Below are 21,796 nucleotides of genomic sequence, written 5' to 3'. Positions count from 1 at the left end.
GCGACGACTCTGCCCGGAAAGCAGACGAGGTAGACATCTGGTCCCGAGTTTAAAATGATGATGTGGGGGGGGGGGGAAATGTTATCAGCTGCGCGATGACGATTGACTTGCGTGCGATATGATTTGTAGTTAGGATAGGACAAAGGATTGGAGAGGCAGGCCCAGAGCTCCACTACATTCATTACGATCGACTGTAGAGTCATGAACATGTAAGCAATGTGGAGAAAGCATAGCAACGGAAAATAAAAAAATACGTGGCAGAATGTTGCATCAATTAAAGTGATGAATCAACTAAGAGGGGTCACGTGTTCCCCTATCGGGGAGGAGAGAAGGGGGGGGGGGTGATTTTAGCGATTTCTATATCAGCACGGGTCACCGGACACCCACTGCTGTCTTTTGTGGTGCAAATGTGGGGTCAAAGCAGAGTAATGAATACCGCAGATAACTGGCGAGATATCCTTATCCAGGCTTACAGCCACACCAGCCCAGGGCATTCAATAGGGTTTCCATTGTGATCCCTTTATGGGTGGATATCCCATCTCCCGGCTGTGCACCACCCTCATTCTGCCACAAATGCAGCTCATGCCAACATTGGGATTGTTGAAATCCTAAAAAGAAAAACCTGCACTGCAACGAGTGTTCAACACAGAAGTACGTGCATGCCCACTGAAGATGCCATTTATATTCACAACTCGAATTCTTCCAATGAACACTATTTTTTATACAAATCGAATCATTCGGAGTCGTTAACTACATTATCAAGCTCAGGGGGGCGCAAATAGATAATTGGTTAAAATATTGTCTTCATCTGGTCCAACACCATGTGAGACTGGGCTCTAAGAAAAGCTGTCTCGGGTGTGGACCAATCAATTTCAAGGACAGTCCATACATTATTAGAGTTGTGTTTTTTTGCTTGCATTCCGACCGCAGGTATTGTGGTCAATGCAAACATGACTCCTTGTAAAAAAAAGGTGTCAGTTTTGTTGCCAGATAAAAGGGTAAAAAAAACAATTATTATAAAATATTGATGTTCATTATTCATACTGGACATGTGTTTTTTTCCTCTCTTCTCTGATAACCATGTTGGGTCAGACAAGGGGGGTTACGAGGTTGAAACTAAATTCAAGAAGCGGTCACAGGAAGCCAAACAAAGGTTGAGAACCACTGGCGGATGCGATGACCATGCATGAGTGCAACAGTGTGGGTCAGGGTTTCTCTGTTTGGTTTCAGTGGGACAAGTCCTATAGGCCAGACCGGGCAGCATTGCTACCAAAGAGTGCGACCGTGGCCCTTCCGACGTCAATTCGAACGACTCTGAACATTCTCCAATCTCGATTGCGGCTTCCCCTCCACGGCCGAGCCGGGCTACCGCCTTGCTAATGAAACGTGAACGTGACCGTGTGCCGACACAAGTTCTGGTCGTCAGGGCGTGGTAGAGTTACTCCCAGGTTCACGAACAAGGGTCGCTCACCAAGAGACGTAAGAGACAAAGACACACAAAAATTGTAAAGTGCGCACAGAAGCGTGGGGAGGATGTCCGCTTGCGATGATGACACCGAGGCGGACAGAGGAACGCGTGGATTAGACACGGCTTAGTGACATCGTTTCAAACTGTTGATTAAAAAAAGAATGTGGACGTCCTGGCTACGAGGGGTTGATAGGTTAAAAATAATAAACAGCGTTGGCAACCCATGGGTTTCGGAATGGATCGCGCGTTCAAAGAGGAACCGCTCCACCGAGGAGACGGAGCAAATGAATCGGCTTGTGTGGTGTTGGATGATATCGGTGGATTCGATTGCAAGATCACGAGAGGTAAGGGACGCATGATGAGTTTAAGGTCTCGCACTCATCAGCAGAGCCCTCACATGTCCATGTTGGGATCAACCACGGGCCACTGAATCTTGGGGGTGGGGGGGCGTTTGGATAGACTGGGGGAATGCAAAATAGCCTCAAGCAGGGCGACTTGTGATTGGTCGAGGCGTCCCTGAGATCGCCCTTAGACCGGCCAATGGGAAGCTCGCATCCTCCTCACTCGTGATGAGTTTCTATTCGGGTTTTTTTTCCAAACGGGTTTCAAGTTTAACATTCAATCTTAGATGGGGGCAGCACCCCCAAGGCCCCCAGACACCATCCGCAACTGGTCCCCTGCTCTGTGCAGACCCCTCCACTGTCACACCGCTCTCGTCCCCGGCTCGCGGACAAATGCACTGAGCGACAATGTTTAATGGTTAATGAGCCGCAGAGTAAATCAATTTCAAAGTTTAATCCTTAGTTCATGATTAATGGGACCAATTGCTGGCCCAGCATATTCGTTTTCTCAGATATCCCTGCAGTGTCCATTGAAAGAAGAGATTCCTGCCTGTTCTTAATGTATGCGTCTCGTGTATATTTTAGAACGTGACGTGGTTGTCGAGCATAATTTGTTAAGTAATTGCTGAAGGGATGATTTTATGTTGGTATCAGTCACGAACAACCAGGCCCATAGCATCTGGGGGGGGGGGGGCTACAGAGGACTTTAGAACACTGCTGAAAACATCGCCACTCAATTCTTCGTCAAGCCAAACATCGTTTACAGAATGCCGCGGATGATAGTGCCCTATGTGTATATCGTATGAGCAACGTCTGCAGATGCTTCTAAAGCTTCAATAAGTTACGTCTTATCTCTTTATCTCATCACTTTCTCGCATCACATTCTCTCTCATCACTTTAGCTCATCAATTTCTTTCTCTCTCTCTCCGTGCGGTCGTGTAAAGTTCCAGATGGGATTCACGGACAACCAAAACCGCAGACAGCAAGCTCGTGAATGACGAGGGAAACCCGTACAACACGTGCATCGTGGGTGAAAACCAAGATAAGAACACGTGACAGACACAAGCGGATTGTATTCATTCTGTTTAACGTTTACATGCATTGATATATCGATTATTTTGCTGCTATACATTTCCACATGAGCCACTTTGTTGAGCGATCATTTGTGGCCAGTTCGCTTCTGAAAAATATGTTAATACCTCGGTCGGCTTTACATGGTAAGATAAAAATAATAATGTAGTTTTATTTGTACATTTTCAAGTGATTTGTTTACCTTTCCTATACTTAGCACTCCTATCGTTTTTTTTGCACTGTTTGTTGTCGTAACGTTCTGACACGCCCCGACAGGACATCTGCGAAAAAGAGCTTTACTCTTGGGTTCTTTCGGTAAAGTCACGTAGGTAGAAAAAATAATAGATCACGATGTTTCGATCGCAACACAAGCAACCGTCATCAGGTGCGAAACAAACACAGCAGGAGGACTGCTGACGTAGGAGAAAGAGCTGCTGCAACGAGAGTTTATGTAGGATTTTGGTGGGCCCCAACCCAGGGGTAAGTGAGCGGAGCTAGAGAAGGAATTTGTACGTAAATCTTGATTTGAAGCTGTAAATGTGAGAGATTAGCATGTCAATGTGGGACGGCCCAGCCACCGGAGGTGTGCCAATGAGAAGATTGGCATGTCAATGTCAGAGAGCCGGGCAACAGGAACAAAAAACCCCTAAGAGCAAGAGGTACACATGATGAGAGGGAGACACAGAGAGAGAGACACAGAGTCGGAAATAACAGCTGACATAGGCAGGTAGCATGGAAACATCACAGTCAGTTAAGACTTTACCTGGTTACTAACGTCTTTCCAATGATTGCTCAGTTTGTACCCATCCTCGCGGTTGAAGTACTCTATCTATTTTTGCAGGTAAGGCTCAACTGAGCTGTATAGCTCTATTTCAGAAGCGAACAGACCACAGATGATAGCTCAAGGAAGTGGCTTATCACGTGGAAATGTATAGCAGCCAAATACTCTAAAACGCTTGTTTCTAAATGAAATTCAAGATTCGTGCTATTTACATCACCGTCGGTGTGATACACTTTCACAATCCTAAGCCTTTATTGTGCACTAGAATTATACATTCCAAGCACACACTGGCACGTTATCAATGCAGAGCCGAGCAGACCCCCTCCCCCTCTGTGTGGCCTGATTTATAGATTCATATGCATGCAACGCGGGCGCACTCTTATCGGGATAATATGGGGTTACATGTTCGTGCATTTCACGATCCATTTGTTAGTAGGTAATGTACCGTGAAGCAGCCACCGGCCTAGGGACAGATGTGTAAAATACACCGCGCTTACCGTGGGTTCATGGAAAGACCTTCACGTCGTTTACAGCACTGGGCGTGCTCGGATAACACTGGTCAACCAAAAAAAAAAATTCTGGCCTGGACTTTTGCAGCTGTTTTAGACTAATTTCAGGGTGCCGATTCCAAATCTTATCGCAGATTTGCTCTATCACATCTCATTTTATGCTATCGGCATACCCCATTTTCATTGATTTTACCCGAAATTAACTCTGTCACTTATGATTGCAAGTTGTTGCGAGTCAGTGACTGCTTTAGTGTTAAAATATGGTGCTGTATTTTTAGGATAGTGTGTTTATCATTTTATGTAGATATCCACATTTATTTAATATTTTTCTTCTGCAGTTTTTATTGAAAATGCAATATTGGAATACCTTGTGCCAGAAAAAGTGTGTTGACCAGTGTTATTTATGAGGGGAAAATACGAAAAAGTGTGTTGACCAGTGTAATCAACGCATCTCGAAGGCCGTAGACAGCACGCGGGCAGCCAACGCAAGCGGGCATCGCACAGACAGCGGGCATCGCACAGACAGCGGGCAATTCGCTAGGCCTCATGCAAGCTGTGAACCTCGCCACAGCGGTGACGGTGTGGTTAGTTCTGCAGCGTGGCGTTGCCACCTTCGCAGTTCACCTCAACATGTGTCGCGCACAAATAACGGTGTTCACAGGTTTGCTTTGAATATTAAAAATATTATTTAGGCTTGAAGTGAATTTTTTTATAGACTCGGCTGATATTGTGTGTGGGGAGGTTTCCCAGTTGAATATCAAGCTTAAGGGAACTAGTAAACCCCTTGGCAGCTTTACAGTCATTGCTTTATTTTGGTATTGCAGCGACGACATTGACAAACGGCATAACGTTGTCAATAATGGCAAAACATTGAAAATACACCCGTTGACATAACAGGAAATGACCTATTTAGTGACGTGCAAACTTCTCTACGTACCGAATAATAACGCCTCAGTAACCGAAAACAGAACTAACTGTGCGTAAACAGCAACAAAATCGGGGGGTGGGCGCACTTTTGCAACGCACATTTTTAATCCAAACACAATGCTTATTTCCCAATCGCGCTCGGGGACAGCATTCCCGTTCGCAGCAAACGAGCCCCTCCAGACACCATTGTCACCCCAGCGATTCAGTCCAGCTCGACGCTGAGCAGAGGCGCGAAGAAGAAATTGAAGGCGAACTTGACTCCGCTGAGCGCCGTGCTCCACCAGTCGTACTCCACCTTGAGGAATCGCCTCCCGAGCGCCGGCCCAGCGCCTCCCTCCTCCTCCTCCTCCTCCTCCCAGCCCTCGTTCGCCGAGCAGCCGAGGCAGCGCGCGGCCCGCAGGTCGAACGCCGGCCACCTGGCGCCCAGGCCGGGCCCCTCGAGCCGCGTGCTCACCTCCACCTTGCTGCCGTGCGGCACGCGCAGGAGCAGCTCGCGGAACTCGTTGCCGCCCCGCAGGTAGACGTCGCGCTGGGAGTCGGCGGCGCCCGGCCCCAGGGTCACGAGGGTCAGCTCGAACTTGTAGCGGTCGAGGCGCTTGAGGTGGCACGGGTGTCGCGCCGGCAGGGGCGTGCGGCACAGGCGCTCCTCGCTCGCCGTCAGCTTGCGCTCGGTGCTGTTGCACGGAGGGTACCTGGGGGGAAGGTGGCGCGCGGGCACGGTTCGGCACGTTGCACGTTTTAAACGGCTGAACACGTCGGCGGTCTGTTTGACACGAAGAATTCTGGCAAATCGCCTGGTTGTTTTAACCACCAGCGAAACGTCACGGTACTGAAATGTTGTGGGTTTGCTCTCCGACACACCGGTGTGCTCAAGTAGTAACTAACTGGCACATTTCGTTTACGTGACAAGCCCATAAAACTCTGATCACGTGTTAAACACTTTACATTTCTTGGGACTCAATCGCCAAACGTGTCTAAATTTGTGCTCCCGATTTAGTTTCACGAGGCGAGCATTCACATTATGCTAACAGAACCGGAAGATGGCACGAAGCTATTTATGGTGTGACTTTAAAAGGCCTCTTAAAAGTGCACAAGAATGCTCCTTCAGGCCTTGCTAAAAAACTTGGCAGTTTTCCAAACATCAATATGCCATTATGTGCATACACTTAAGACCACCAAAGCTGTACTAGGATTGAATTGAGTGAAAATCCATACTTTTACATCAAATTTTGAATGCAGGCTCTGGCGACCGAGATGAGATCATCAATTCACTCCGCTTGAGAGGATGGTTTTGAACACAAGGTGGCCGAGAGCTCGGACTACAACCCAGCTCTGAGCGGTGTTGGCTCAGGACCATTCTGGACTTGTCCTTCAGACAGGAAGGACAAGTTCAAAGGGCTCGCATAATGCACATGCATAATGTACGTGGCCTCAGTAATCCCCCCCCCCACATTGTGCAAAAGGGCAGAAGCGTGGTCACCACATCTACGCCTCTATACAAGGAACGAAACAGTAAGACTTTTCCACAAATCTGCCTATCGCCTGATGAAGCTGGTTATAATTACTGGCGAAACGTCGTACTCAGAATGTAAATGTTGTGGCTTGGCTCTCCAACACATCGGTGTACTGTACTAGTGACGAATTGCCATGTTCTGTTTACGTGACAACCCTTACTCGTTGGCTGTGTGTGTGGGGGTGACGGGTTTTAATGACACATTTATATATTTAAGCGATCTAACCCAAACACCTCTATTATGGATGCCCATGCGGATGACGTCAACGGTGGGTGCAGGTGCTCACTTATCGCCATAGACGCAGCGCATCCAGCGCGCGACGGGCAGCGGCAGGAGGCCCAGGAAGGTCTCCAGGGCGTTCTCCGTCTCCAAGATGCGCACCTGCTTCAGCTGGCCCACCCACGTCACTCTGGGAAGAAGCCGCGGCATCGACAGGGCGAGGGGTTTGAGGCTCGGACTAAGACAGGGATTCTAGATTTGAAGCTTTCGTGACTGCAAGGATTCATATTCTTAAATTAAAATTAATAAAAGTAAAATAAAAATAAAATAAAAATCACGACGTTTTGGAGGCAACACAAGCTTCCGTCTTCAGGTGGAACCGTCACAGCACGATTGCTGTATCCTCTTACTTGATACAGCAATCGTGCTGTGACGGTTCCACCTGAAGACGGAAGCTTGTGTTGCCTCCGAAACGTCGTGATTTTTATTTTATTTTTATTTTACTTTTATTAATTTGAATTTTTTACCTACGTGACTTTACCGAAAAAACCTAAGAATAAGACAGGGATGCCAAGGGCTTTGCGGTTCTTGGTTCGGGTTAAACGATAGACGCAATTGATTGGATTCATTAATGGGAGTTGTGAGTGAGAGAATCGTATGTAGCAGTTGTAAGTAAGGTTGTAAACATAGGTGACATTACGGGTTGAGATTAGTGTTATTAATTGGAGGATGTAAGGTTCACACTTGCCGTTAGGATTAGTAGATAATTTAGGGGTGTTGGGTATTGTTCGGAACAAGTCCAGTGTTATCAGCATTTATAATTAAGGCAAGGGTTTTGATTTGTAGGGGACGGGGATATATTGCAGCACTATAATAAACCATTGTACATGTGATGTACTTTAGGAGCTGCTGTTATACATCCTCACAGCGGCTTTTGCCTGGCCATCGAATAAATATGGTCACTGCATCGCACGCTTTCAGATGCGCGTCGGCGGCTATCTGGAACGTTTCACCTTCCAATTTTCTTTAGAACTGCTTTTTGTGTTTAGTTTGTTGTCCTTTCCCCGCACCTCCGATTTAGCACGGTTGGCTATGTACGGTGCGAAAGAAGTTCAACGTACGTACGTACGCACTTTCAAGTGACGGCATGAGGTGAGGCGAGGCGCTTGTGAGTTGTACGGCTCACCTGTGTCCCTCCAGGTGAGCGCACATGTACTGCGTGTGCGCCATGCTGCTCTGCTGCCAGGCGTCGGGCCCGCACGCGGCCACGTAGGCCTCGAGCGACACGGGGGAGTTGTAGGGCCGCGCGGTGCGCTCCAGCCGCGTGGCGTTCAGGAAACTCAGAGCCGCCACCGTTGTCAGCCAGAAGAGAATGAGCCTGAGCCAGAATCGGTATTATTCATTTAGTTATCCTGGAGGAATCCGATGAGCCATGAAGCTCTTCTCCACGGATGTCCAGTAGGGGGCGGCTCAGCAAGTTACATTAAAAAGCAATACGGGAGACGATACGAGTGCAAGATCGAGAATAGGTGAGCGAGTCGCTATAAATAAACATAAACAAAGCAAAGTGCTAAAAACTTGATTAGAAGCTTTCGTGACTGCAGGAATTACTATTTGGTTCTTTCGGTAAAGTCACGTATAAATAAAGTAAATAATAGAATACGACGTTTCGATTGCAACACAAGCAACCATCATCAGGTATGAATTAATGAGAAAAAAACCATAGTAAACTTAGAAATGTAATGCAATGCAACAGGTCCAATTTCTCTCCTCCGACCGCTCTCATTGACATGCTAATTTCTCTGCCCCAACCCCCCTCCCCCCGCTCTATATAATGCCTCGACACAGAGGCGTTGTTTCTCTGTGTGTCTGTGTGTCTCTCTCTCAAATTTACCAATCTTTGGAAGAACGTAATCAATCAGGTAAAGTGTTAACTGTTGTTAGCCGACTCTCTGTGTTGCATTTCATTATATTAGGTTTGTTTTCTCATTCATTCACACCTGATGACGGTTGCTTGTGTTGCAATCGAAACGTCATATCCTATTACTTATTTTCTTTTCTTTATACGTGACTTTACCGAATGAACCAAAGAGTAAAACAAGTATTAAGATGTTTGTTTGCACTCTGAGCACAAGTGTTGTGGTTAATGCAGACATGATTCCTTGTAAAAGTTTCAGTTTGGTGTTTTAACGTCCTAACACCTGTTTTGTTGCCAGAAAAGAAGGGAAAAACCTATGATCAATTATGAATGTTGCTGCACCGCCCACCACATAGCGCTAAAGGCACCTATGACAACCGGGCATGCATGGAATTTCGGTCCTCTGCATGTCTTCACAACCGATTGTGACACCATAACCAGTGAATTATGCAGAGACTTTCATACAGAAATAAAAATTAGGGTATCTTTTTTAATTTGTCCAACTTCTTCTTTCGTATGGCATTGTGAAAAGAAACAGTTTTTTTCTTTTTTATTAATGATCGTGATAACAAATATATCCCAGTCGTGCTCTCGCTTGAGCTACAAAGTGAAGAATTGTCCTTCTGGAACTCTTAGGAGACGGTCACAAACATCAGAGAATGTTTCTGGTACATTAAACTGCAGAACTATATTGCCATATTAAACTATTTTTCTGCTATTTTTATTTTACCCGGTAAGGCCCACTAAGCTACGTAGCTATTTTTCAGAAGTGACCTGGCCACAAATGACAGCTCAACGAAGTGGCTTATCACGTGGAAATGTATCGCAGCCGAATACTCTAAAGGATTGTTTCTAAACGTGGAGGGGAAAAACTGGAGGACCCGGAGAAAAATCCACGCGACCATGGGGAGCACATCCAAACACACAGCCGTCACAGGGTTGGGATCGAACCCACGACCTCCTACATACCAGGTGAGGGGAGATAACATCTCGTCACCGCGGCACTCCATTAATAGGCTTCACCGATCCAGCCCCGATCACGTGCTATTCATTGCATGTCAAGAGTCTGATATCAAATCACGAATTGTGTCCATCAGAGCTGAACAGGGCAAAAAAATAATACAAACGTAAGAATGTGGTTCGTGATTATATAGCTATTCTGAAAATAAACATAATCTATCATAGACTTAGAAAAATAATTGTCAGTTGAGATGGATTGCTATTAGCTGGACGGGTATCAGCTGAGGAAATCCTCTCCAACAATCTGCCTTTAAATTTCGATTTAAAGCTTTCGTGACTGCAGGGATCCATCTTCTTGGTTCTTTCGGTAAAGTCATGTAGAAGGGAAGTAATAAAGTAATAAAAATAAAACATAATAAAATAAAATAATTCTCACGACGTTTCGGCTACAACGCAAGCAGCCGTCTTCAGGTGAAGAATGAGACACTACCAAGTTAGGAGCTTATATATAAGCTGGGTTGGAGGTGGAAGAGCGCCTTAAAAAAAGAATGTGCATATGAAGAGGAATTTAGCATATTCATGGAAAATGCGTAGGAGGTGGGCGGGGGGGGTTTCAAAGTCATATTATGCCCATGCATTATGCAGGATCAGCAGCACCAAGGGGGGGTGCAGGGAGTAGCATTAACAAAGGAAAGGAATGTTAATGATATGTAGCTGCAGTTACTAAACAACTACGTAGAAAACTAAAGTATAAACTACATAAAAAACTAAAGTATAAACTGCATAGCACCATCAGTATACTTACTATACTCTACAATAAGCTGAGTTACTAACAGCAAGTAATACATTACAATTCTACGTCGTAAAAATTATATAATATGCTTCCATCTAAACTTTATTCTCTTACATCACACGAGCATATACCGTACTATATACTGCCATAGATAAACCCAACATTAAATTAAGGACGTAATAAACCATTTCGATACACATTAGGGTAGGTAGAATAATACATAGTGTTATATTAAAATGTATAAGGTGGTTTATAGCAATACAGTATATAATTTAATGTTGGGTTTATCTATGGCAGTATATATTACGGTATATTATCGTGTGATGTAAGAGAATAAAGTTTAGATGGAAGCATATTATATAATTTTTACGACGTAGAATTGTAATGTATTACTTGCTGTTAGTAACTCAGCTTATTGTAGAGTATAGTAAGTATACTGATGGTGCTATGCAGTTTATACTTTAGTTTTTTATGTAGTTTATACTTTAGTTTTCTACGTGGTTGTTTAGTAACTGCAGCTACATATCATTAACATTCCTTTCCTTTGTTAATGCTACTCCCTGCACCCCCCCTTGGTGCTGCTCATCCTGCATAATGCATGGGCATAATATGACTTTGAAACCCCCCCGCCCACCTCCTACGCATTTTCCATGAATATGCTAAATTCCTCTTCATATGCACATTCTTTTTTTGTTAAGGCGCTCTTCCACCTCCAACCCAGCTTATATATAAGCTCCTAGCTTGGTAGTGTCTCATTCTTCACCTGAAGACGGCTGCTTGCGTTGTAGCCGAAACGTCGTGAGAATTATTTTATTTTATTATGTTTTATTTTTATTATTTTATTACTTCCCTTCTACGTGACTTTACCGAAAGAACCAAGAAAATCTGCCTTTAATTTGAGGATGGGGCACAGAGCGTGGATTGAGCACACGGAACGACATGTAGCACTCGCGTATTAGGGTACGAGAAGCTGCGCAATTCAACAATTCTTTGTTTCATCATGCTTAATTCTAGGAAATGAGTTTAAAAACTAAAAAGTGTTTATGCCACCTGCTGACTTTAGTGCAAAATTGGTCGTTAGCCGACAGCTCGCACACAAGCTGTGTTTAGTTTGTACCGGTTTAGACGGATGACACTGGCTTAGTTTACAGCCGCGGAGCGTTTACACTGGTTGATGCGTTACAGTGGATTTTTTCACTGGTTTAGAGAGATTGCATTGGTTCGTTTTATACCTGTTGACACCGCTCTAGGGCGTTTACATTGGGTGTCAACTGGTACTCATGAGGCAGCCGTGCATCTGCCTTTGCGAGCCTCGGGCTTGAACACCACTCAGCTTAAGTCCAGGAATCGTAATAACGGTGTTTCATTTTAATTTAAGAAGCCTAGTGTGTTTCCAACGAACCTACAGAATTCTAAGGGTGCTTCAGTCCAAGTTTCTAAGCCTTTGTTAGAGTGAAAACTTAAGGACAAATACGTGTGCTTTGGTATGGCTCAGAGACTAAGCCTGATGCTAGTGAAATCATATTGCTGTTGAACGTATTTAACAAAACATTTCAACTTGCTCCCACCCCAGTGGTGAACAAAGACAAAGCCAAAGATCCCCATATAATCTTACCAGACTGCCGAGGCAAGTGCTATTACCGAGTAGCACCTGTGAAGGCGGTGAACACAAAGACAAAGATCCCCGTATATCTTTAGCAGGCTGTTGGGGCAAGTGCCGTTATAGCGAGTAGCACCTATGAAGGCCGGCACAGCGGCAAACACGCACGCACCTGACGGGCGAGGTGTGCCCGGGGCTGGGCGTCTGCGCGGCCGAGGCGCGGTTCCAGTAGCGCAGCAGCACGGGCACGGCGCACAGCGCCAGCGTGACGCCCACCTTGGCGAACTCGAGCGCCACGAGCCAGCGCACGCAGTGGAACGCGGCGGCGGCGCAGAGCCCGACGGCCAGCACGGGCAGCGCGAACACGAAGAGCGCGTAGCCCACGGAGGCGCGCAGCAGCCCCAGCGGCGTCGCGCCGCTCGAGAGAAGCTCGGCCGACAGCTCCCACCACACGAAGCAGACGACGTGCGGAGCCAGCGCGCAGCACGCCCCCCGGTAGCCGCCGCCGCCGCCCCCGCCACCGCCGCGCGCGCCCGCCGCCACGCGGTACAGCGAGTAGACGAGGAGGGCGTAGAGCAGCGCGGGCAGGCCCAGGTTGAGGCGGAGCGAGGGGGCGAGGGACGGAGCGACGCTCGGCGACGGCAGCGCCAGCGGCAGCGTCAGGTGGCTCTCGCCGAGGGGCCGCAGGAGCCAGGCGAGGGGGGCTTCGGTGGGCAGGGAGGCCAGGCCCTGCAGGGCTGATATGGCCACCTGCTCGGAGCGCGGCAGCCGGCAAACGAAAGAGACGTGGGAAGGTGGCGGCGGCCGTTGTTTTCTTGAAAGTGCATCTTTCAGCCTCGGTTGTTTAGTTATGTTTTCGGTTGCATGCACGAGTATTAACAGCCCATGCTGTACATGCTGATATCGTGAAGAAGCATAAACCATTATCACGTGAATTCCGCCGGTCATCCTCGCAGCAGCGGCTTTTGGCTAACCATCGAACAAAGACGGTCGCCGCATCGTGGCGCTTTCAGATGCACTTCTGCGGCCGTCTGGAATGCTCTTGCTTCCGATATTAGGAAGCCACTGGAGATATTTCTTTAGAATTAATTTTCGTGTTTAGTTTGTTGTCTTTCCCCGCACCTCTGATTATCACGGTTGGCTACGTACGGTGCAAAAGTTCAACATACGTATAGTTTTTTGCATAGGTGATTATGTGGACCAAATTATCTATGTCGTGGTCTGTTACTCTACACTGATCTACACTGACACAACGATGTACACCTGGAAAGCGTTTTTGTCTTTGCCTGCTTAAAAAATCTTGTGTAAGTGCTCATCAATGGTTCAAATAAACCCGATGACCAGTCTCTTCGAAGAAAAACTCTTGTTGACTTGCCAGAAGACGGTGTTTTTCTTACTAACAAGGTCGTGACGGTAGTCTTACAGCGCTGTAATACAAGCGCAGCCTGTTCTCCTATAACACTGCGTGTTGTTTTCGTAACGCGAATTGGATATAACACGATGAGTGTATCAGAAAACAAAGTTTTTATAACGCGGATGCGAATTGGATATAATTCCATTGAATGAGCGGTCGTATGGCTGCCTCGGTGTAGCATCATCATCACACGAGTCAGTGGGATGCTGCTGGATGCTTCTAGATGCTACCCACGCTCCTCAGTCTTTGTTCAGCCTGCGTACGCATCTCACGTGTTACCGCCGACTGTGCTTTACTCTCTATTAGATATTATTTATTATAACGAGATTGTTACATAACGCGGTGCCCTTCAGGAACGCGTGTGGACCCTGCCAGCCGAATGAGACTCCCCGTCAGGACTTGCATACTAAATGTAAACTCAATGCAAATATTTGCCTTCTGGAGTAATTTACTGACACACAATGGCCGACCACTGGATAACAACGTCAATAGCCTATCTCGTTCAATACATTTCTGCCACTCTTGAAACTAAACATCGTTAACATAGCCTGGGCAACCCGCTGGAGATGTTCTGAAAGACTTGTTCACACGCGGAGGCATCTAGAATGTGTAGCGCTGATGGGGCCTTCTCCGTGCCAACATGTTGCATCGTCTACAATCGCACGTTGCCATCTCGTGGCACGAGTTGCTACTGCGTTGCTAAGCACGACTCGGTTGTCATAAACAACCGGTTGCTAGGCAACCTTGTTGCTAGGCAACGGGCCACAATGTTAAGTTTGGAAATTGAAACCGCATTGTTAATGGTCGACTTGAGACTGGTCAATTGGAGGGAAAGTATTTTGTTTTTAATCAGGTGGCTATTGGGGTAAAATGTAAACTCAATGCAAATATTTGCCTTCTGGAGTAATTTAATGATGAGTCAGGGAGCTTGGAACTAGAGGGGCAAGCTGACATCGCTCCTTGATGTTAGTTTGAAATGGAAAAGCTGAGGCAACAGTGCCTGAGGTAACTTTGAACATACTATTAATTTGTAAAGGCAGTATAAGTTAGATACACGATCATTTATTTATTTACAATATGCATGTGGGCTTTGTGGGACCAAGCACAAAGCACATACTGTATATAATACGAGACAAAAGTAAACAATCTTCCTCTTAGAACAACTCAAGTCCAGCTAAGAGAGAAATAACAATTATTCTTTCTTTACAATTTTTTGACAATGCACGGCGAGCGCTGATACGGAACGCCTTTGAAGGCTGGCACGGCACATGAGGGGGGCGCGGGTTGGTCCAAACCCCGCCCGGCCACCTTTGTCTTCCCCCCCATGCTGATATTTTGCACACCGCACCAGGTACTCATTTAGGAGTGAGTCTTCCTCAGGGATGCCACGGACCCGTTCAGATATTCGCTGCCACTGACGTTACAGCCATGGCCGGGAATCCAGGGCAGGCCGCCAGTTTGGTTAGCGCAATGCACTAACCTACAACACACCAGTGCTCTTTGATGCGAGGATCTGCACCTGTGCAGTGATCTACGACAGCACGATGGGCGAGCTCCCATTCGATGGCCCAACATCTGAGGGATGCCACGGTGGCGAGATGTTAACTTCCTTACCTTGTATACAGGAGGTTGTGGGTTCGATCCCGACCCTGACGCCTGTATACAGTAATCCCTCGCCACTTCGCGGTTCAAGTTTCGCGGCCTCAGTGCATCGCGGATTTTTCGAACTGATTTAAAGGCCTCATTATACCTGTGCAGTAACACCATCATCATCATCATTCATCATCACATTCATCGAACTGCACAGGTCTGTCATCGTCGTCATTGTCATCGTCATTGTCATCGTCGTCATTACTGGAGTCAAGTCTCAAGATACTACTGTCATTGGTGAGTGTAGAACACCATAATACGTATCGTATGAGAGAGAGAGAGAGTGAATGTATAATATTAATGTTTTATAATTAAATAGATTTAAGTAAAATATATATATATAAAGTATAAATATACATATTTTAAACATTCTGGTACCCACACACACATATACGGAAATTCCTAGGGGGCCAATCCTACTTCGCGGATTTTCACCTATCGCGAGGGGTTCCGGTCCCCATTAACCGCGATAAACGAGGGATCACTGTATTTGGAGTCTGTGCGTCTCTCTCCCCGTGGTCGCGTGGATTTTTCTCCGGATTCTCCAGTTTTCCCTTACACATATAATCAACATGCATATAATCAACATATAATCAACATGCATTTGGCTGCTATAAGTTTCCACATGATAAGCCACTTCGTGGAGTTATCATGTGGCCAGGTCGCCTCTGAAAAAGAGCTACATAGCACCTCCTATTATTACGGTTGGCTACGTACGGTGCAAAGGAAGTTGAAGAAGTTCAATATTCATACATACATAGCTCAGTGGGCCTTACCTGGTAAAATAAAACATTGTTTAGTTTCTAAGAGTGGACAGTGGACCGACGCACCTGCGCGAGGAGGGCATTGCGGGCATGCGTCTGGACACGTCCCGCCTGCCCCGTGCCCGTGTAATATCCGGCGATGGCCAGCACGGCCGACAGCACGGCGAGCTCGGAGCAGGGCAGCCAGGCGCGTGCCGCCAGCGGGTACGACAGGACGGTGAAGAGCGCCGACAGCAGGAAGTGGAGGTAGGGCTCGAGGTGCGACCAGCCGAACTGGGCCTCGGCCTCCGCCACATCGAGGCAGGGCTCGTACTCGAGCACCATGTTGGTCCACGTGCGGAACTCCTCCCACGCCTTGCCCAGCTGCACCACGCGCAGTGTGCAGATCACCTGTCCACGTCGAAGACGGCCAGAGAGCAGCGTCGGCACGATTGGAGGGTGACCGACGATTTTGTTTTTACATTCATGACGAGTTTTTACCAACCACAGCCAAGCAGTGGCGGCGCGGTGGTGAGATGTTATCGACCTCGCCTGGTATACAGCAGATCGTGGGTTCGATCCCGACCCTGACACCTGCTGCATATTTTGAGTTTACATGGTCTCTCTCCCCGTGGTCATGTGGATTTTTCCCCGGGTCCTCCGGTTTTCCCCTCCACATTTAGAAACGTGCGTTCAGGGTATTTGGCTGCTTTAATTTCCACATGATAAGCCACTTCATGGCACGATCGTTTGTGGCCAGGTCGCTTCTGCAAAAGAACTATATAGCTCGGTGGGCCTTACCGAGTAAAATAAAAGATAGTTTAAATAGTTTTATAGTTTCATTGATGCCATCATGAGCATAGAGAGGAACACTTCTGGAATACAATTTACGGGCCTTCACCTGAAATCATCAGTGGGTCTGTCTAACCAAAAACGTGTCTAGACTCGTAGCACAAAGCTGTAATTAAGTCACTTGGAAATCAGGGTTGGTAGACCACGCAAGGGTTGGTAGAACCACAACGTGTGTGAAATAACGCACTGGCTAGGCAGTGATGTGCCTCTTAAGGGGCGTCCAGCAAGTCGGTTCATGGCCAATTGGTACAAACGTTGCAGTGTTCACTCCTCACGTGCGTGAGATTTCCCGAGGCATTCCAATGTAAAACGTCATCAATTAAATTCACCCAAACAGTCATGTAGGCTCAGTGAGGCTTTGTGGGTAAAGTATTCAAATTTATCCAGCTTCTCATGACAGAGAATATCCTTCTCATTGGCAAATTACTTCTTGTGAATGTCCTTTGTGAACCTTACAGGGACTGTCTTACCAGAAATGTTTGCTATGTATCAGATAGATGAGTGTGATGTTAAAGATAGCACTAATGACATGAGAGCTTTAACAACAAATATTTTATTCTTCTTCTCAAGCACCGAACACAAAGCCGAGTTTATGAACTCGCCATTATTGACAACCTGGTTTAATCTCAGGTCCCTGCTTGGAATTCAGACCCAGGATTGCAACAACAGTGTTGGCCCAATGCTCTGCAAGAAGGCAAGAGGCAGCAGCAGCTATAGAACGAAGCTCTTAGCTGTTGAGAGGGACACAAACTCAGAAAATGCCTTGCAGGAGGGCCCGCTGAGCCCGCGATGACCTTACCATAGAAACGAAGGCAAGGTAGAAGATGATGAGTGGGATAATGAAACCCAGGAAGTCGATGGTGAGGCTGCTGAGAATGAAGAAGAAGATGATGGTGTTGATCTGGTTGAGCGGGAGGGCGGCCTGCAGCCACTGCATGCCCACTTTGGAGGCCATTTCCACCACATAGTCCTTCACCTCCAGCACTGCCTGCAGTGGGTACTGCATGAGCTGTAAGGGAAGCAAATACATTGGTTTTTATAACAAATTAACGTACGCAAACATGCCAAATTTCACTATAACCCATCACGTTTAGTTGCACATTTTCCAACCAGTTCAGTCACGTCATTAACGGTTTGTTTTAACGTGAAGATATATAATGGAACGCATCCAAGGGGACGCACGTGCCAAGGAGATGGTGCAATTATTCAGCTCGCATGCACGTGCGAGGTAGATTTGGGAAGGCCTTCATCCACCAGTGGATTGATCACGACCGTTGAAGAAGATATATTTTGTATTGTACATAAAAGAGAGACAAGAGTGAAAGCCACTGTCCGTCAACGAAGTGTTCAAGGGACGTGAAGTTTGATCCGTTGGTCAATACAGCAGGGTCCATTCTGCACGTGTGAAAATTAATTGGTGACATCCACAAAATGGCAACGTATCAATTTTACCCTTTCCCCCTATTTCGCCGAGTTCGAGCCCGGCGAAGAATATCTCCAATATCGTGGAACGGAGACCCCCCCCCCACTACCCTCTGGGATAAACACACAACGAGTATCCCTGTGAGGGAAGTAAACGCTCGGTGGGCCTGTGGAGAAACTGGCTAAGCACCTGCTCAGGGGCCACCGGTGGTAATGTGGTGACGGAATGGGAGATTTGGCAGTCCTGCTGCTGCTGCTGCTGGCCTCCGGTTGGAATAAAACTTCATCTGGCGACGGAGGCGTTCTTTTGTTAGAACACCCCCCGCGCAAGGTAAGCAAATGTGGCCACCGGCAGTTTGAAATAAAATAACGGCGAAATTGATTGAGCACCGCAATAAGATCCACTGCTATTGATTTCCTTAACTTCATTAGATACAGTACATCAAAAGAATGCAATAAATTCCAATAGATGGTATTTGGTGGTTGGATTAACGGAACACTATTCACATTTAGAGTTCTTGGTATATCCATGTGTTATTGACCTATTTTCATGCACATCTGAATTTAATGCGATACAGTTTAGATTAACGTAATTTGTTTAAACATCTTCGAAATTCTAAATATGTAACATCAAACTTTGGAAGATTCCCCGTAATTTGCGAATTCGCAAACATTTATGAAAAAGAAAACAAGAAACTGAATATATATTTCTTTCTCTTTTCCCCTCTATCTGCCGAGGTAAATTCATATTTTTGTTCACCGTGCCTGAAGTTGCAAGATACCCTGACGTACGTCATTCTAAGAGGATTTAGCTGTCAGGCATGGAGGATGCATGTCGCGAGAAACCAGCTATTCCACAAATCAACGCACCGGGTTTTACTCTCATACAACAGCAGCCAATCATTGTAATATAAAAAAAAATTTAAACCGAACAGCGACTACAAGATAGAATCTCGGTTGAAAGAAGGTGCAGTACCAACGAAAAAGAGCTTCATAGCTCATCGGATTCCTCTCGTCCAAATTAAGATTCTGATTCTTAAAATTCAGAGAAAGTATCGACTTTATTTTAAATTAAACTAGATTCTTCAATTTGCATGTACAACTTCACAGCATATACTCAACTCGCCGCACTTTAGTGATAGCATGGTAACGCGGCAATAACAGAACGTACGAATAAACAAAGACGACCATCCCCCTGTACAGTCTCTGCAGGCTGTTGGGGTAAGTGCCACCAGTGAAAGCCAGCATGGCGAATGAGAGTGTTGTGGCCAGCCCTACGCCCAGCTTCTTCTTGTCTCCCCAGTTTGGATGTTTACACACGGATCAGACATTCATTTACAACGTCAAGTCGACATGGGGGGGGTGTGGTAGGGGGGAGACCCAGGAGCGGTTCAGATAAATCGCCACCGATGTTGGCCACGAGCAGGGAATTGAACCGAGGGCGGCCGGGTCCACAGTGCGGCTCACGAGCCGCTGAGCCACCGCTGCCACCCACACACACAACGGGCAACACCACCACCGACTGAGCTCCTGTGGAGCCTCGCCTGGCGGCACAACGTGTCACGGTGCCAACCTTGTCCCTGGAGGGCAGCAGCGCCGGCTGGGACCCGTCCAGCGGTCCGTCCATCTCCGGCTCGTCCACCCCGGCAGCAACCAGGGGAATGGGCGGCCGGGCGTAAGCGCCGCTCAGGTAGCCCTTGGTCATGTCCAGGAGGTCGTCCGTGCACAGATCTTTCGTCCCCGTTGCCATGCCTGCGCGCAGTCCAAAAATCGTGTCCATGTCCCGGAAACATTGGGCTTCTCATCCACCCCCCCCCCCCCCGACATGACCGTCGTGTAAGAGGGCATCGTGTGCAGGAGACGATGAACGTTGATTGGCTGGCTACGGTTGCGTGCAATCTACCATCCCCGGTGGAGGAGTCGGACACACGCACCCGCTCGGTCGCCATTGGACGGTCAAAAGGGATATTCTTTGCCACGCGATGTATATTTTTCCGATCGAAAAGCCACAAATGCGTACACCGTGTGAATTCCCCCCATTATGAATATGCCGCGTCTGTTACTAATATCTGTTCCGTATGAACAGCCATGCTGCTAGATGTGGGCCTCCCCATGCCGTGTGTGGGTCAAAGCGGAGTTTATATTCAGCAAATGCTTTTACACGTGACTTTCACACAATTAGGGCACCAAATAAACAAGAAAAATAGATAATTTAATGTCCTGTTCGTGGATGTCGGCCTACGTAACCACAGAGCCATGTGACAGCCTCCTCCTCCTCCAGCATGTGCAGGCCAACCAGTACCGCACGGCACGCCCTTACGCACTTCACAGCCAGCTAGTGCGGACCCGTCGAACGGTGGGCATTACAGAGGCAGGAGCTTAGCAGTGCAGCACAACAATGGATTTTGCTGCACCACCTCCCTGGTTCCCACCATGCAGCACGGACTCACAGCCGTCTACGACAAACCGGTCTGTGCTGCTTGGTGGCCACCCATCCAAGCGTTGTCCACGCTCGTCCCCCCAAGATTGAGATCGGGGGTGCGCATTGCCAGCAATGCGGTCATCGGCAGAGGGAATGTGGGATACGGGTTACATTCTAGAATGGAACTGCTACACAGCGGCCATGCAGCTTACGGCACTAGTCAGAATCGGGCCGGTACAGGGCTTTTGTTGATACGAGGTGTCCGGTGAAGGTCGATACCTTGGAAACTCATGAATCTTCGCAGGATTTTCCGCTGCCTGTCGAATTTCTTCTCTTCCGTTACTTCACCAGCATCGTCTGTCGGGATGAAAAGGCGACTGCTAATTATCTTCCTGATTAAGTAATTACCTAATGTGTCCATTAACTCGCTCACCCACTCCCATTTTCACAAATTAGGGTGTTCATTCACTCAACAGTCAGGGTTATGCATTAAAAAAATATAGATTTTCATCATTCTCAATCGGGTCACCTTATACGCACATTCGCGTAATCCCCTCAAATAGTTCCCAAGGTCTTTCGTATGTTATTCACGTTACAACAATCAAACGTTCACTTATCTCCCTCACGGACGGAGTATACTTACGCTTTCACTCAGGCACGACCGACGATCAATCTCTTCTCAATTCATTAGAGGGCACCTCAGCCGCTGACATTCGCTCATTACAAGCGAGATCATAAATTTTAACCTTTATGAGAAGCTAGCACGCAACAATCCAAAGCTCAACAAGTACGAAACGAGGGCTAGCACTGTCGTTAATTGCACGAGATAGATGGCGACGACGCCAAAGGCGACCTTTGTTGGGGTCAAAGCGAGCGAGTGAATGCTCGCCGCTCTCTTTGCCACGGTTGCGAGCCATCGCTCACGAGATGTTGCGCTCGGAACAAGAGAGGGGACGGTGAACACAAACATCCGGTAAGTTTGACGACATCAGCAGCCGAGCCTTCAATAACTGCACCGCAAACGACGTGAACGAAAATTGTTGATCTTAGTTTTGGTCAAAAGAATCGGATTCTTCATTTATACTGGAGATATCTGGTGAGCTATGAAGTTTTTTTTTATTGATGTCCAGTAGGGGCAGGTCAGAAAGTTATAACAACAAACGATAGAAAAACACGATAGGAGTGCAAAGTA

At 47.1% G+C, this 21,796-nt stretch overlaps 1 protein-coding gene across 4 annotated transcripts in view; it reads right to left on the bottom strand.

The window, feature by feature from the left end:
• Positions 1–21,796, bottom strand: part of LOC144931571 (wolframin-like) — a 61,612-nt gene continuing 39,816 nt past the window's right edge. For 3 of the 4 annotated variants that reach the window (XM_078855568.1, XM_078855565.1, XM_078855567.1), the window contains 8 exons: positions 20,884–20,961; positions 19,756–19,934; positions 17,560–17,769; positions 15,996–16,319; positions 12,274–12,851; positions 8,017–8,208; positions 6,898–7,020; positions 1–5,789 (listed from right to left, as the gene is read on the bottom strand). In XM_078855568.1, coding sequence (XP_078711694.1) covers positions 5,300–5,789; positions 6,898–7,020; positions 8,017–8,208; positions 12,274–12,851; positions 15,996–16,319; positions 17,560–17,769; positions 19,756–19,934; positions 20,884–20,961 — 2,174 coding nt within the window. In that variant the 3' untranslated portion in view covers positions 1–5,299. The remainder of the gene's footprint in view (positions 5,790–6,897; positions 7,021–8,016; positions 8,209–12,273; positions 12,852–15,995; positions 16,320–17,559; positions 17,770–19,755; positions 19,935–20,883; positions 20,962–21,796) is intronic. The other variant, XM_078855569.1, reaches the window with a different exon arrangement.

This window comes from Lampetra fluviatilis, chromosome 4 (genome assembly GCF_964198595.1).
Source record: "Lampetra fluviatilis chromosome 4, kcLamFluv1.1, whole genome shotgun sequence".
NCBI lineage: Eukaryota > Metazoa > Chordata > Hyperoartia > Petromyzontiformes > Petromyzontidae > Lampetra > Lampetra fluviatilis.
This window is presented reverse-complemented; position numbering and strand designations above follow the sequence as displayed.